This window comes from Orussus abietinus, unplaced genomic scaffold (assembly GCF_000612105.2).
Source record: "Orussus abietinus isolate OABI.00-Male unplaced genomic scaffold, Oabi_2.0 scaffold20, whole genome shotgun sequence".
In the NCBI taxonomy this organism is placed as follows: Eukaryota; Metazoa; Arthropoda; class Insecta; order Hymenoptera; family Orussidae; genus Orussus; species Orussus abietinus.
In genome coordinates, this window is record NW_019394282.1 from 960,763 (window position 1) to 973,941 (window position 13,179).

General features: G+C 41.3%; 1 protein-coding gene across 1 annotated transcript in view; it reads left to right on the forward strand.

Annotated features, from left to right (window-relative positions):
• The window catches only part of LOC105694480 (probable cationic amino acid transporter), a 59,804-nt gene that overhangs the window by 46,249 nt on the left and 376 nt on the right, over nt 1-13,179 (forward strand). The window contains exons 5-13 of the mRNA XM_012415175.1: nt 1,620-1,828; nt 10,193-10,364; nt 10,660-10,843; nt 10,958-11,082; nt 11,172-11,425; nt 11,783-12,025; nt 12,145-12,289; nt 12,411-12,504; nt 12,613-12,740. Coding sequence (XP_012270598.1) covers nt 1,620-1,828; nt 10,193-10,364; nt 10,660-10,843; nt 10,958-11,082; nt 11,172-11,425; nt 11,783-12,025; nt 12,145-12,289; nt 12,411-12,504; nt 12,613-12,740 — 1,554 coding nt within the window. The remainder of the gene's footprint in view (nt 1-1,619; nt 1,829-10,192; nt 10,365-10,659; nt 10,844-10,957; nt 11,083-11,171; nt 11,426-11,782; nt 12,026-12,144; nt 12,290-12,410; nt 12,505-12,612; nt 12,741-13,179) is intronic.

Here is a 13,179-nt window from a genome sequence, read left to right on the forward strand (position 1 = left end):
ATCCTTCGTTCTAAACTAACTCTGGGATACCGTGAAAGCCTCTTTTCAAATAGACCGAGTAAGTGAATTCAGGATGAACTCTAACATTATCCTCGAACAGGTCGAGGGAGGTCGATTTTAGGTCAATCCTTGCTAAACGAGCTACTTAAAGGAGCCGAATCCTGTCGCAGGATGTTTGTCCCGTTTCCCCCCTTAACACGAGGTTAATTTCGGCCTTCGAGGCCATTCGGGAATCAGGAGGCAACCTTGTCTTCCCTCGGGTCCTGGAATGTCCGGCGGCGTCCTGATCCGTCCGAGACACTTCCTTTAGCCTTCTAAATCCTCCCGGAAATGAAATGATTCTCCATTAGTGCAACAATGGCCGTCTCGGGGACGCTGACGTAGTCGACTCTTTACGTTGGCCGACACGTACCTACCGGGTTCCAATTACGGAACAGTTTCATTCCAGCTGATCAAGCCGAATTGGGATCCGAGTTGCAAGCAAGTTTATTCCCGGCCACGTAGCCCGACTTTTATTTTGGTCGCCCTCCCGCCGAACCGATTTACCTTTGACACTGCGATAAATCGATATCCTGCCATTCGTCATCTGGGACGTGGCTGGGAAAAGGATTTCCTTGTTTTCGGAACTTGATACATTTCTTCTCCTTTTTTTTTTTTAACCAACTTTATATCAGTACTCCCTGATCTTAGTCCATTTTTAGAAACTTTTGGAAAACTTTTAGCACAGGGGGTTATCTAATTAGACGATAACAAAATTATGGTTGCTCATTGGCGAAAGCAGACTTAAAAGTTTACCTTCACGGATACATATTTTCCCTTCGCCTCTTTATCACGGAATTTAATTAACTTCGGGATATTATTTTATACCTGAATGAGACTCAGGCATTTATATAAGGATACCGTGGGAAAATATAGAAAATGTGGAAATCTTCGGTAGTAATTTTTAGTCAATTTCTTGGGAATATACGTTGCTCGTGAAAAAAATGCGGTACCTAGATATCAGGGTCATGCATATGTAATAATTCCATGTATCGTTTAGCATAGTGAAAGGAAGACTCTTTTTACATTACCCTAAACGATATATGTTAGTCTTTGATTTTTATACGTCGCAATTTTCTCAGCGAATCGCGTAAATCACTCTTGTTAACCGAAGGACCACTTTTTCGAGTGAAAATTGTTATTCCAATTTCCACTCGTCAGAACGGGGTATTTCACGGAATGCGAGATAATTGTGAAAAGTAATACAGCAAGTTGATAAATTTCCAGGGGCCGCCAAGTTGCCCTTGCCCTAGATTCTCCAAGAGCCCCCCAAAGGACTCGGACGGGAAGGTTGGAAAACATTGAAGGACTCGTAATAGTATACACCTCTCCTAGGGAATTACGTCCAATTTTCTTTCGCGTGTCAGAACGCATTCCAAGCCCTCCAGGTTCCCCAACACGTGTAAAAGAAGTCTCGAAGGCTTTTTTTCCTTTTTTCTTTCCCTCGCAACTTCCTTCCCCTCGATCCTGGATGTCCGCCTCGCGTGTCCTTCCGACTCATCCCGAGGGAGGTCCTGCGAGATATCAGGCGTTTTATCGCATCGAAAAGGTCTCTCTGAAGTGGTTTTATCCTGTTCCAGGACGACCCCCGGACTTCCTGGCGTTCGTTATCACCATCTTGATGATGCTGCTGATGGCCGCCGGGGTGAAGAAGTCCCTCGTCTTCAACAATGTGCTAAATGCCGTCAACCTTGCTGTGTGGGTCTTTGTCATGGCGGCTGGTATGTTCTATGTCGACTCGAAGAATTGGACCGAGCATAATGGCTTCATGCCTTACGGATGGAGCGGGGTAAGGCTTCCGGATTTATTATCAACCTCTTCTTTTCCCTGCATTTTTCACCTTTCCACTGTTAATCACACTTTCCGTGGAGGAGATCTGCAAGGATGTTTCCTAGGATCTAGCTAGGATGCCGTCCTACCGCCCCCTGTCCTGCATTGGAATATCATTTTTCTATGTCGAGACTGGCTGGGACTCTAAATTATTATAACAATTCAATTTTTAATAAATTCTAGGTAGACGCTTTAGACTCTAAGACTTCTATTTTAGGAGTTCTTATAGACGAGGTAGACCCTTGATAGGACTTGGTCCTGCGTTCAAGACAATTTTTCCTGATTAACGCCAAGCTAAGACCTAGTTAGGATTTAATTTGACACTGGAAACAATTTTATCTAGGCTTTCTCCATTAGCGTCTAACTACGGTCCATTTAATATTTAATTGTGCAGCCAACGTAATTTTGTTGAATCTTCCTATGTTCGGCCATCTTAGATAGTATGGCTCTATAAAGAAAAATATGATTTTCTAATTTTGGCCCTATATGATAGGTTGCATCCTAGCTAAATAATAATTAGCTTCCTTGCTGATTTTCCATATACACGGGACACTATGCATTTGGACACTTGTTAAACGCTTTAATAATGTAAAATATAACTAATCTCTTTTGTCTGGAAGATCATTCATATTTTCGCAGAACAAACGCGGGATTAATTAAAAGTGAACACAAAAGGCAAACGATTCTTATCTCTCGTTTATTTAATTAGAGGGGTCGATGCGGTGTCCGCCATTCTGTTTCCTGCTTTGGGAAGGAATTTTAAAAATGCTGAAAATTGAATGAGATTCAGATTGGATAAGCCGGTGGTCGGATAAGTAAATGCCCTAGATGAAGAGGGTTCGGAGAATTTTAATTAATTTCCCGAGCAAATGATAGAGTAATATAATTAAAGGAAAGGTGTTTAATTACTTCAGTGTCTCTTGTGCTCTTCGCAACTATCCATGTCACGTGCCAACTCATAGACTCTAAAAAACGACTCTAGAGGAGAGATCTCTCTTTTATTCCGTCCTTTTCTTCGTTCGTCAACAAACCATTTTATCGCGTTTTACGATTATTGGTGCCGTGTTTATTACAGCACTTTGACCAGCAGGATGTTATCTCGCGGACCTAAAAGTACTTAAGTTGAGTCGTTAAATTCGTCTCGATATTCGATACAACACCTGTATAAAAACTAGGAGCATATATAAATCCGTTTGCAAGAGAGTTATCTCCATTTCGTCGGACATTTTCGACGGGAAAAATAATTTCAGTTTTATTTTGTCATGAACGAAGTTTTATAGTCCGTCCTAATAGATTGGGAATAAATCGTCCCCATTAATAAATACGTCCGTAAGGGCATTTTGCAAGAAGGAACAAATAAACCTTCTTTCTCTTAAATAATAAAATATTAACTTGCAAGTAGAGAATATTAACGGGCTGTTGTTTATTTAACTTAATGACATGTATAGTCTGGAATTGATTCATGAAGCGACGCTATTTTGGGGGAGAACGTCTTTAAGCGCGGAAACGATTAATCGGAATGACAACAAAGAGAGGGAAAGTTGGGATTTCAGCTGTTGGCACGAGAATTGATGGCAGACAATTCCATTCTTGGTGCGTGGCTCAGTTAGAGATATAAAGGAGCCCTGGATGATGTCAAGATCAGAAGAAGGGGCGTTTCTCGGGGCGGAATTTCGACTCGCCTGTGTCTGACGTAACGCAAAGAGGGAGGAAAAATATGATAAGGAACGAATGCCAAAGAAATAGCAAATTGCACCGTCTCTCCAGTTATTTTCACGCGTCATTTAATACATTTCATTGAATGTTTATTAGTGAAGAATAACGGCTCCGGGTTAAAAATGATTAATAAAACAGGCGGACGGGAGGCTTGCAATTACCGAGTTGAATCGCACCTTCCAATATTCGATACTGCGAGGGATTTCGTCTTATTTATAATTTGAATAATTTAAAATTATCTCTGTGTAAATTGTATATTATTTAAAAACTCCCGACCATTGCATTAGGCCGGACGGAAAAGTGAAGCGCGAGATTCGTGCCTTCCGGCGGGGTCTCCTAAAGGAATAATTGTCAAGGAAGGGAAATGTATTTATTAAGGGAAAAAAGTCAAGGCAAAGGAGGAAGTTAAGCGTAAAGAAAGTACAAAGGGGAGAAGTCGGGGGTTGCAGCCCCCGGTTAGGAAATTGATCAGGGGCGCCTCCACCCTCGCGCGTATCGTGATTAGAAATGTAAAAGAGCCCTCGGCGATGGGAAAAGTACACCCAGGAAAAAAGAGGCGTCTCTCGGGGCTAAGATTTAGAGCAGCCCTTATCCAAGCTGGAAGTGACAAGGAAAGCAAAGGGGAAAAGGAAAAACTAGAAGGGAAGGAAAAAAGGTGATATTACAAGAAACATCGAGCAAGGCGCGCGTCTCCCATCCAGCTTTCATAAATTTCGACAATACTTCCGCCACCGCGATTGGCGACAAAGAGAAATAGGGAAAATCCGGTCTTAGGGGTGTGTCGGAAAGCGATGCCTCTCCTCGACAAGAGAATGGTCCAAAGATTTTCCGTCTGCCTCGCTTTCGGCTGTGAAACAATGGCAAACTTGTTGCTCTTTGGAGCTCTGCTCTGCTCCGAAACGGCAGAAGAGCGTCGCGACGAGAAAGGCTTAAGGTGAAGTGAAACACGTCGAGGAACTTGATCAACGTCAATAAAGAAGATTTTTCTAAATGCCTACGTTGCCGATGTTCGTTTTTATATTGACAGCTGTGTCGAATTATATTGGGTATTGTACCAAATGGCATACTCCACCTGTCATTTCCATACAATAATTATAAAGAAATCGAAGTAAAGTAATTAGGTGCCCGAGGCCTCTGCAGATTTTCACTTCGGATACGGTGGATTTTTTAATAACTTAGAAAATGAATAATTATGAAAGAAACCTCTGACGATTTGCATTTCAGATGCGGAGGAATTTTTTTTCAAGTGATTTGGAAATTACATGGCATCGTTTAAAACGGGCTCTTGGAAGGATTCTCAATCAAGACTGCGGCAGAATATTGATGGTTCCTGTGATCAAGGAATTGATTTTAATTTTATTTCTCTGAAATTTACATTTCAAGTGTTTCGAAGGATTATTGTTTAATAGTAGTATAATACCTTACTGCACTTTAATTTGGATAAAAACGTTTTAATTCTTAAGAAATAATTCTTGAAAAACCGTAATTTTTGGGTGGGTCAAAGTGGTGTAACCCATTAAGAGCGGCGGCGAGGGGTACGTACTCGCGGTAATTGAAAAAGGAGCCCTATGAAAGGCGGGCGTGCTTTTCGCGAGCTCTCCGAGCGGGTCACGGTCGAGCTTGGGGTGAAAAAGAGACGACGTTCTTCCTCGAATCCACAAAAGCGAAACCCCCAACGAGCCGACCTTCGCCCCAGCCGAAACGAAAGGGTCGCGCACCCCTTTCGCGCGGGACTCGCCGCGACGCGCCACCCTGGGAAGGTTAAGGGGATGCGGAGACCCGGGGGCGGGAATCGTGGGGGCGGCTCGCCCCAATTCTCCCCCATCGTTCCAGGGACCAAAGGAATGCTCTTTCCCTGAGATACGAGGCGCACTAATTTTCTCCGCCCTCCTTTCGCCCGGACATTCGAGGGTGGTTTTTCGTCGGCTACCGAAGCGTTCGCCGCGATCGTCAGAGGTCAGTTTTTCAACAAGCTGGGACTACTCCAGCTATTTGTCTTTCATTTTTCGTTGAGAAATAAAAAAGACAAATTACTAGAATATCTCGTCAAGATCAAGAAACGATATGTTCACTAAAAGGAAATTCTAAGAAGAAAAGGAGATTCACCTCTCGCTTCCCGGTTAATATCGCTGATCTTTTATTTCATATATTTCACATGGATTTAATTTGGTACCTTAATTGCTTAATATATAACATTTTGAAGGTAGGATCAAGACGCAATCATAGTTTTTCTTGCATACAAATTTAATACTCGTGCGCACTCAAATGTGTACAGAATTGCCGGGTACATACCATTTCTATATATTTAAAAATAGACAGTTCAGTTATAATTGGTATTTTTTTTTACTTCCTTTACATTATCCGGCATTATATTTATTCACGGGTTCTGGTGAAGTCTCGGAAATGTTAACAGAAACGGAAAAGACGGGGTGAAAAGCCCGGGGAAAGCTCGAACCGTGCGCGCTCGAGTTCCCTCTGACGTTGTAGGGATTTGCGAGACAATTCTCTCCAGAATCACCCTCTCGTGTACGCGAAATAGTATTTCTCGTCATCCCCCTTTCCGGTAGATTAATTCCCTCATTGACACCTCCGTGGCCGGAAAAGTTAACGCCCTCGTTGCGGAATTGAAAATAGTTTCTCACCCCTCGGGCGAATTACCGCGGGGTGAATTTAATCCTATTAATCTGGGAATTTCGCGAGTTGTACGACAATGGCGAGTCGGTCGGTCCTTCGGCTTCTGCTCCATTGTTTAACTCGCTCGCAATTTAGCAGGGTGAATCGTCGGGTGGGAATTTTTAAAGGGGCCTGTACGGCAGCGAAAATCGAGAAAAACGAGGAAATGGAGAAAATCGTGCCACGGGAGGTGGGCGGTCCTATTTTAGTCCGCTCGCCCTAATTCTCCCCTATCCTATCATTCGCAGGGCGAGTTCGCACCCCTCGGTGAATCGTGCTCACGATTGTGCCTGGCAAATCTTCCGTTTTCACTTTTCCATCCGTCGACCCTCTTTGCGGGGGAACGAGACCCTTTCCCCTGATTGAACCTGTCGAAATGGGCCAATTTAACAATTTAATGCCCTCGGATTTCTCACGCATTTTCGAACGGCTACCCAAACGGTCTAAAGATAAATCATTTGCTATTATTTATAGGAAATCTCTGACGTTATTTATATCTTTCTACCCCGGAAAGGAGGTACTTGGAGTTGGGTGAAGTTACACCTGGGTTTCTTATGATCTACTTTTACACGTGCTTTTTAACACATTTTTACTAACTTTGACCCGGTTGCGAAACTCTCTCTCGAAATTTGTTTTCTCATAAATTAGGAAGTCTTTTTTTATTGTGTGGGATGCAACCACCATGTGAAAAGGACTCCGGGGTATATCGAAACAATATTTGGGATAATACAAGGAATTGACAATTTTCTGTCCTACCGTTATCCGTAGGTACGACATTAACATTTCATTTTCTTATAAAAAATTTTCAAAATATCTATAAACTAATATCAAACAAGTTTTAATTTCATGGGTGTCAGGACCTTCTTTATACCTTCCATATTAACGTTGCAAAGTCTGAAACGATTCGGTATACCTCGTTCGGAAAAAAGTCTCATAAACGATCGACCTCTTTGACGGTACCATGATTGAGAAAAAGACATAGATAATGATTTGCATAGTTACATTAAATTACACCAAAATTTCAGAGCCGTTTGGCAAACTCCGGCGACTTCGTCGAGGCAAAATGTCGGCGGTTTCGCTCGCTCGTTTAATTTTGAGCTTTTTATTTGGAACCGTTCCCAGGAAAGAATGGAGAAGAGAGTTCGCTCCATGATCCGATTTGCCGGGATTGAGTTCCGAGTTTTTATTTTTTCGACCTGGCGAATTGATCGCGCGTCCCCGGCGTCCAACGAAAATTGTAATTGTCTCGGTTAATTCGCAGATATTACCCTATCTATTTATTAACGCGAACACTCTCTCGGTACCCAAATTTTCCTACCGGCGGAAATGCATTGGGTTTGATGGTAACAATGATGTCGGCTGACGCATTGTATTCCCACGATAATATGACCCTTTATTTTCCTTTCGATGTATTACTATATTTATGCTCCCATTGCCGATTTGGATTCGGGAATTGGATGAGAAATATGGGGAACAACGATTAATGAAACGATTCGTTGTTTCCGCGGTTCTGAATAATAAATCGATTACTCATACCTTGATACTCAACTCGTCTCGGATAGTTCGCGGATTTTGGATGTTTACTCATAAACTGAATTTACCCGGGATGATTAGTAGGTTTTGGATATTTACTCGTGCTTAATTACCGTATTTCTGCACACAATTTCTATATCAAAGAGGTCGAAACGCGCCCCTTCGAAAGTTATTAAATTTTAATATAACGTTAAATTTATAATTGTTTTTTGAAAAAGACAATTCGACATGTAGGACTTACCTCGTGGACATTCGTCATTCTATTACTCTTGTAAAAGGGAATTTGAGTTTTTAAAGTTATAGCAATTTTTTCAAGAATTACCACATTCTTATTTCTCATCTGACATGTATTATATTATAATACAATTCTCAATTCACATTGAAATTGTCATAAAATTTCATAGGATTTCAATGTACCAAGTCGTATTAAAATTACGAATTTAATATCATTCAGATTAGTATAAAATAAATGTAAAGTATGAGCAAGCCTCGGATTTTGTGAGATTTTACAAGACAGTTTCCGAAGTAGTTTGCACAATTAAACAGCATGTGCATTATTTAATATTTTAACACTTATGAATATATTGCAAAATTTAGCACACCGTACCTGAATAGATCTTTCGATACACGTTTCCTGAGTTTATTACAGTTTTTATTTTTAAACATTGAAAGGTTGTGAAAATCTCAATTACGGATGAAAATAGATATGAACTTGATGAACGAAAAATCGAGTGTTTCTACGCTCTGGCGGCAATGTCGATTATATTTGATCAGTCGGTCCTTCATTTCTAATAATTCGGTGCAAAATTCTGGAGTGGCCCTGTGGATTCAATATCTATCCACTTTTTTTTTCCAACTCTCCAGCGCAACATCGACGACCGATTCCGCCCTAGAATAATAATTTTTGCCGTTTCTGTCATTTTCATTCCCGACTCAAACCTCGAATGTTGCGGTACCCCTACGAAAAGAAAAAAAAAAGGACGACAGGAAGAAATAAAGAAAACAGAATTCATGCCGCGCTGGAAAATATTCCGTCGCTCGTGGAGCACTCGTTGCGAAAGATGTGCTGAAAAATTAAAATATGCACATGGAATCAAAATATGAAAGCGTAAACACAACAGGTAGTCCCATTTAAAGAAGAAAGATCTAAATAAAGAAGAAAAAGAGAACGTCGGTACGTTTAAAGAAATAAATGTTGCGACAAGATGTTAAAAATATCGAGTGCAATTTCACTCTTTGCGGCATGAAAGGAATTATGTGTCCATTCTTTTTCATCAATTTTAAGACGTGGTAATATGAACGATATTTGAGAATTTTTTAAGATATAAATATTACTACAGGATGGTAGAAATATGGAATGCAACTTCACATGAAAGGGATTGTGCATTCATTTTTTGATAAAATTTAAAAATATGGTAATATGGACGATGTTTAAGAATGCGTATGTACGTAAGATATTTTGGGGGTCTGGTGAGCGTATTAATTTTTATCTTATCCCCATGGATCCCGGATATAATGTCGTTTTCCCTAGGGCCCTGCAGGAATGCCGTAACTTTGAAACGCTCTAATAAAATTCCACAGCTCGACATTTCCTGCACGAAACACCGTCGCTTAATGTTCCCTAAATTAAACGCTGTTTCTCAGCGTTCTGTGAAAGAACGACATATTCCACGTTGCTCAGGAAGGAAATAATCTACTTCTCGTGATGGAATTGTTTTACTTGAAAATCGCTTACCGAGCGGAAGTACATTAGTCCCGTAACGAAATTATTCGCCTCGTGCGTACTCGTTATTATTTTCCATTATAATTTTTTAAAACTAAACTCCACCGCAACGACGAAGATTATGCACTTCCGGATTCATTTTCTTCGTCCAATTATCTCTAATGAATCAACGCCAGAAATTATTCTAGCTTACAGTCTATAATTCTTCAATTCCCATTTTCGAAAATCCCACCCAACAAGATTTCTCGTTTCTTCAATTTTTCATTGTTAAAAAGTTAGGGAAAGAAATATTCACCCTTAAATTTTTTGTCTTTAAAGTCTGATTGACGAAAAGAAAAATATTTAGTTAAATCGATAACATTTTTATTAGTTCAACCATAAAAAATGGTCATTATATGGCTAAGTAAATATTTGGTCGATCACCTCAAGTATGAGAGTAACCCGGTACGATGTCCGAAATATTTTGATTATAGGCTAAAATATTTTCCGAAAATTAGCAGGACAATCGAAGCCTTTTCTGAAATCAACCAAATGCAGCCAATCAAATGATTTTGTTCAATAAACCAAATTTCCTTTGCGTATTAAATCCATTTTAGAAACCACCTCCAGATCTTCTTGAATGGAGGGAATCTCACGATGATCAGACCATTTCAGGTGATATCTCTCGTCGCTTTTCAGGTGTTCACCGGTGCCGCGACTTGTTTCTACGCTTTCATCGGCTTCGACATAATCGCGACGACCGGCGAGGAGGCGACAAACCCGAAGAAAAGCATCCCCTTGGCCATAGTCTCCTCCCTGGTAATCATCCTCGTCGCGTACGTTACCAGCAGTATGGTGCTGACGTTGATCGGTAAATGAAAAAGCACTCTGGACACTCTACCTCTAACGAGAGATCGCACCGAGTCCCATCATTAGTGCTGGCTCGATAGCTCAAAATGAGCCGAATTATCTCAAGCGAAATATCAGACCCAGATATGACCCCTGAGAACGGCGCTTGATAACAGTCTCGTACTTTTTTCTTTTTCCTCCACCTTCGTTTACTTTATTCCTTCTTTTGCCTTTGTCGAGAGAGATCGGTAAAAAGTATAGACTAGAAGAGGCGAGATCTCGTTTCCTGGGATTTAAAAAAGTGACTCGTGTTTCAGTGCCCTATGAGGAGGTGGACCAGGATTCCGCGCTGGTGGAGATGTTCGGCCAGGTCGGGGCATACAAGTGCAAGTATATCGTGGCTGTCGGGGCTTTGGCAGGGTTGACAGTCTCCATGTTTGGCAGCATGTTCCCCATGCCGAGAATAGTCTACGCCATGGCCCAGGACGGGCTGATATTCCGGTAAGATTCCGCATTTTTTAACCATTTTCCAAGCGTCAGCATAATTTTCAGTATTTATGCAGTTATTTCTCTTTGATAAGAATTAAAAAACTAAGTTGCATTTCTTTTTATCAGGACGTTAAGTCAAGTGTGGCCTGCCACCGGGACGCCCGCTCTGGCAACATTGACTTCCGGTTTGTGCGCAGCTTTCGCTGCTCTTCTGATCCAGCTGGAGGTGCTCGTGGAGATGATGTCCATCGGTAAAGCCTAATCGAAAGGACTTTAACATTTTTTTTTATTCAGGTCTTTTGTTTTGATAACAATGAATAACTGTGTATTTGTCTCTCAGGGACCCTTCTGGCTTACACTTTGGTGTCTACGTGTGTACTGATACTCAGATATCAGCCACACTCTACTAATCTGGTGGAGCTGCTTCCCCAGAGTCTGAGAACGCCCTGCAGATCACCAACCAAGGAAACCCAAGGCAATGGTCAAGTGACATATGGCAAGGAATTGAGACCAGATCAATTGACCACGGCCTTAAACAGTGTTCAATCAACCCAATCGGATATGGCGTCTTCGACCAGTGGTCAAAGGATCATGGTGGGTTTTCATCCTGTGTGGTCAGAGTTGAGCCGATTTAAATCCTTTGTAATGTTTGTTGTGAGTTCTCGAATTGCGGAAACAAATTATGATAGTCTTTAAGTATTATTGAGTTAACCTAATCCTTCAAATGAGTTTATTCGAGTAATTAAGATGTGTAAAAAAATTGTGATTATAATCGTGACTTTTTTTGAGGGAATCTTGATATTTATCAACCTTGTGGGGTGCCGCAGGTAAAATGTGCCAGGGATAAAAAAGCGCGCTTGAAGTAGCTCAGATTCATAATTTCGCCCTGTTTAAATTCAGTGTTAAAAAAGTAATCATGGGTAATGAAGGGAGTATATTCACATTTTACAGGTTAGACGCGTGAGGAGGTGCAACAGTTCGTCTCCGGAATCCGACGACACCTATGGCGCCGAAGATGATGAAGTAGGATTAGGCAAGGACGACCAGTACCTGGTTAGCGACAGAACGGAGAACAAATTTTATGGAAGCGTGCATGCAGCTGCAGCTGCTTCCACCTGCGGCAGTACTCATCAGTATCCAGGAAACACCCCGATCATCGGACCCCCGTTAAATTACCTTCAGCGCAGGTTACAGGTTGGCTGTCTATCGATGGATCTGTTAGCTAACTTCCATGCACTTGATTAAAAAAAATTCTGATTAAATCATTATTTTTTAATTAGGATGTTATAGAAGTATCTTTCATTCTATTCCAGGCAGCACAGTATCTGTGTCCAGCGATTTTCCCATGGGTGGACAGGGGCCCAGCAACGGAAGCGTCCGGTCGTTTCGTCATGAAAATGGTCGGGATCTTGTACATTTTAATCCTGATCTTCGATCTAATTATCGTTTGTGGGATGGGTGAGTACCGAAAAATATCCAGGCTCCTTTGGTCCTCTGGATGGGCGTGTGACCCGACGGAGTACATTCATGTTCGTTATGATAATCAAGAATTTATTTTTTATTGCTTTTGTTGCAACAGGTAACATGGGCACGTTCACAACGATACTCCTCTTCCTCTTCCTGTTTGCTATAATCGGAGTGCTACTCGTTATCAGTAGGAAACCTCAGAACAGGTGAGATTCTTCGGTTGTAACAATAATCAATAGTAGAAGGTATCGATAGGGTTGAAAGTCATTTCCTTGCGTTCCTAATTCTTACGTTTATGGGAATACACTTCACAGAAACACCATGATGTTCATGACTCCGGGCCTGCCATTTGTACCGGCGATCGCTGTTACGGTGAACATCTATCTCATCTTCAAGTTGAGCATCTTGACCCTGGTCAGGTTCACAGTGTGGATGACCCTTGGTGAGTGATTTCAATGCTTATAAGCCCTCCGTTGTTTACGCATTCTCAGTCATATCGAACAAAAATGCCTTCAAAGTACTTACGCGTTAGTCGAGGGTCAATCGTTCATGAAACTTTTCTCGGTACTGGGTGTGATGAATCGTTTTAAACTTTACAACGTGAATACGGAGGCTATAAGAAAGGTCTTCACCCCCATGAAATTTCATTTCTTACAACAAATGTTAAAAATGTCTACAAACAAATCTTTAAGAAATTGATATTTCATGGTGTCAGGATCTTCAGTAGCCTCCGTATTCACATTGTAAAATTTGGAATGCTTCGGTACACCCAGTTAGAAGAAAAGCTACATAAACGAGACTTTTTTGGCTCCACTTTCACGTCGCTATATTCTGTATTATCGTTAATCGATGTAGCAGCCGCGCACCGATAATTAGTACTT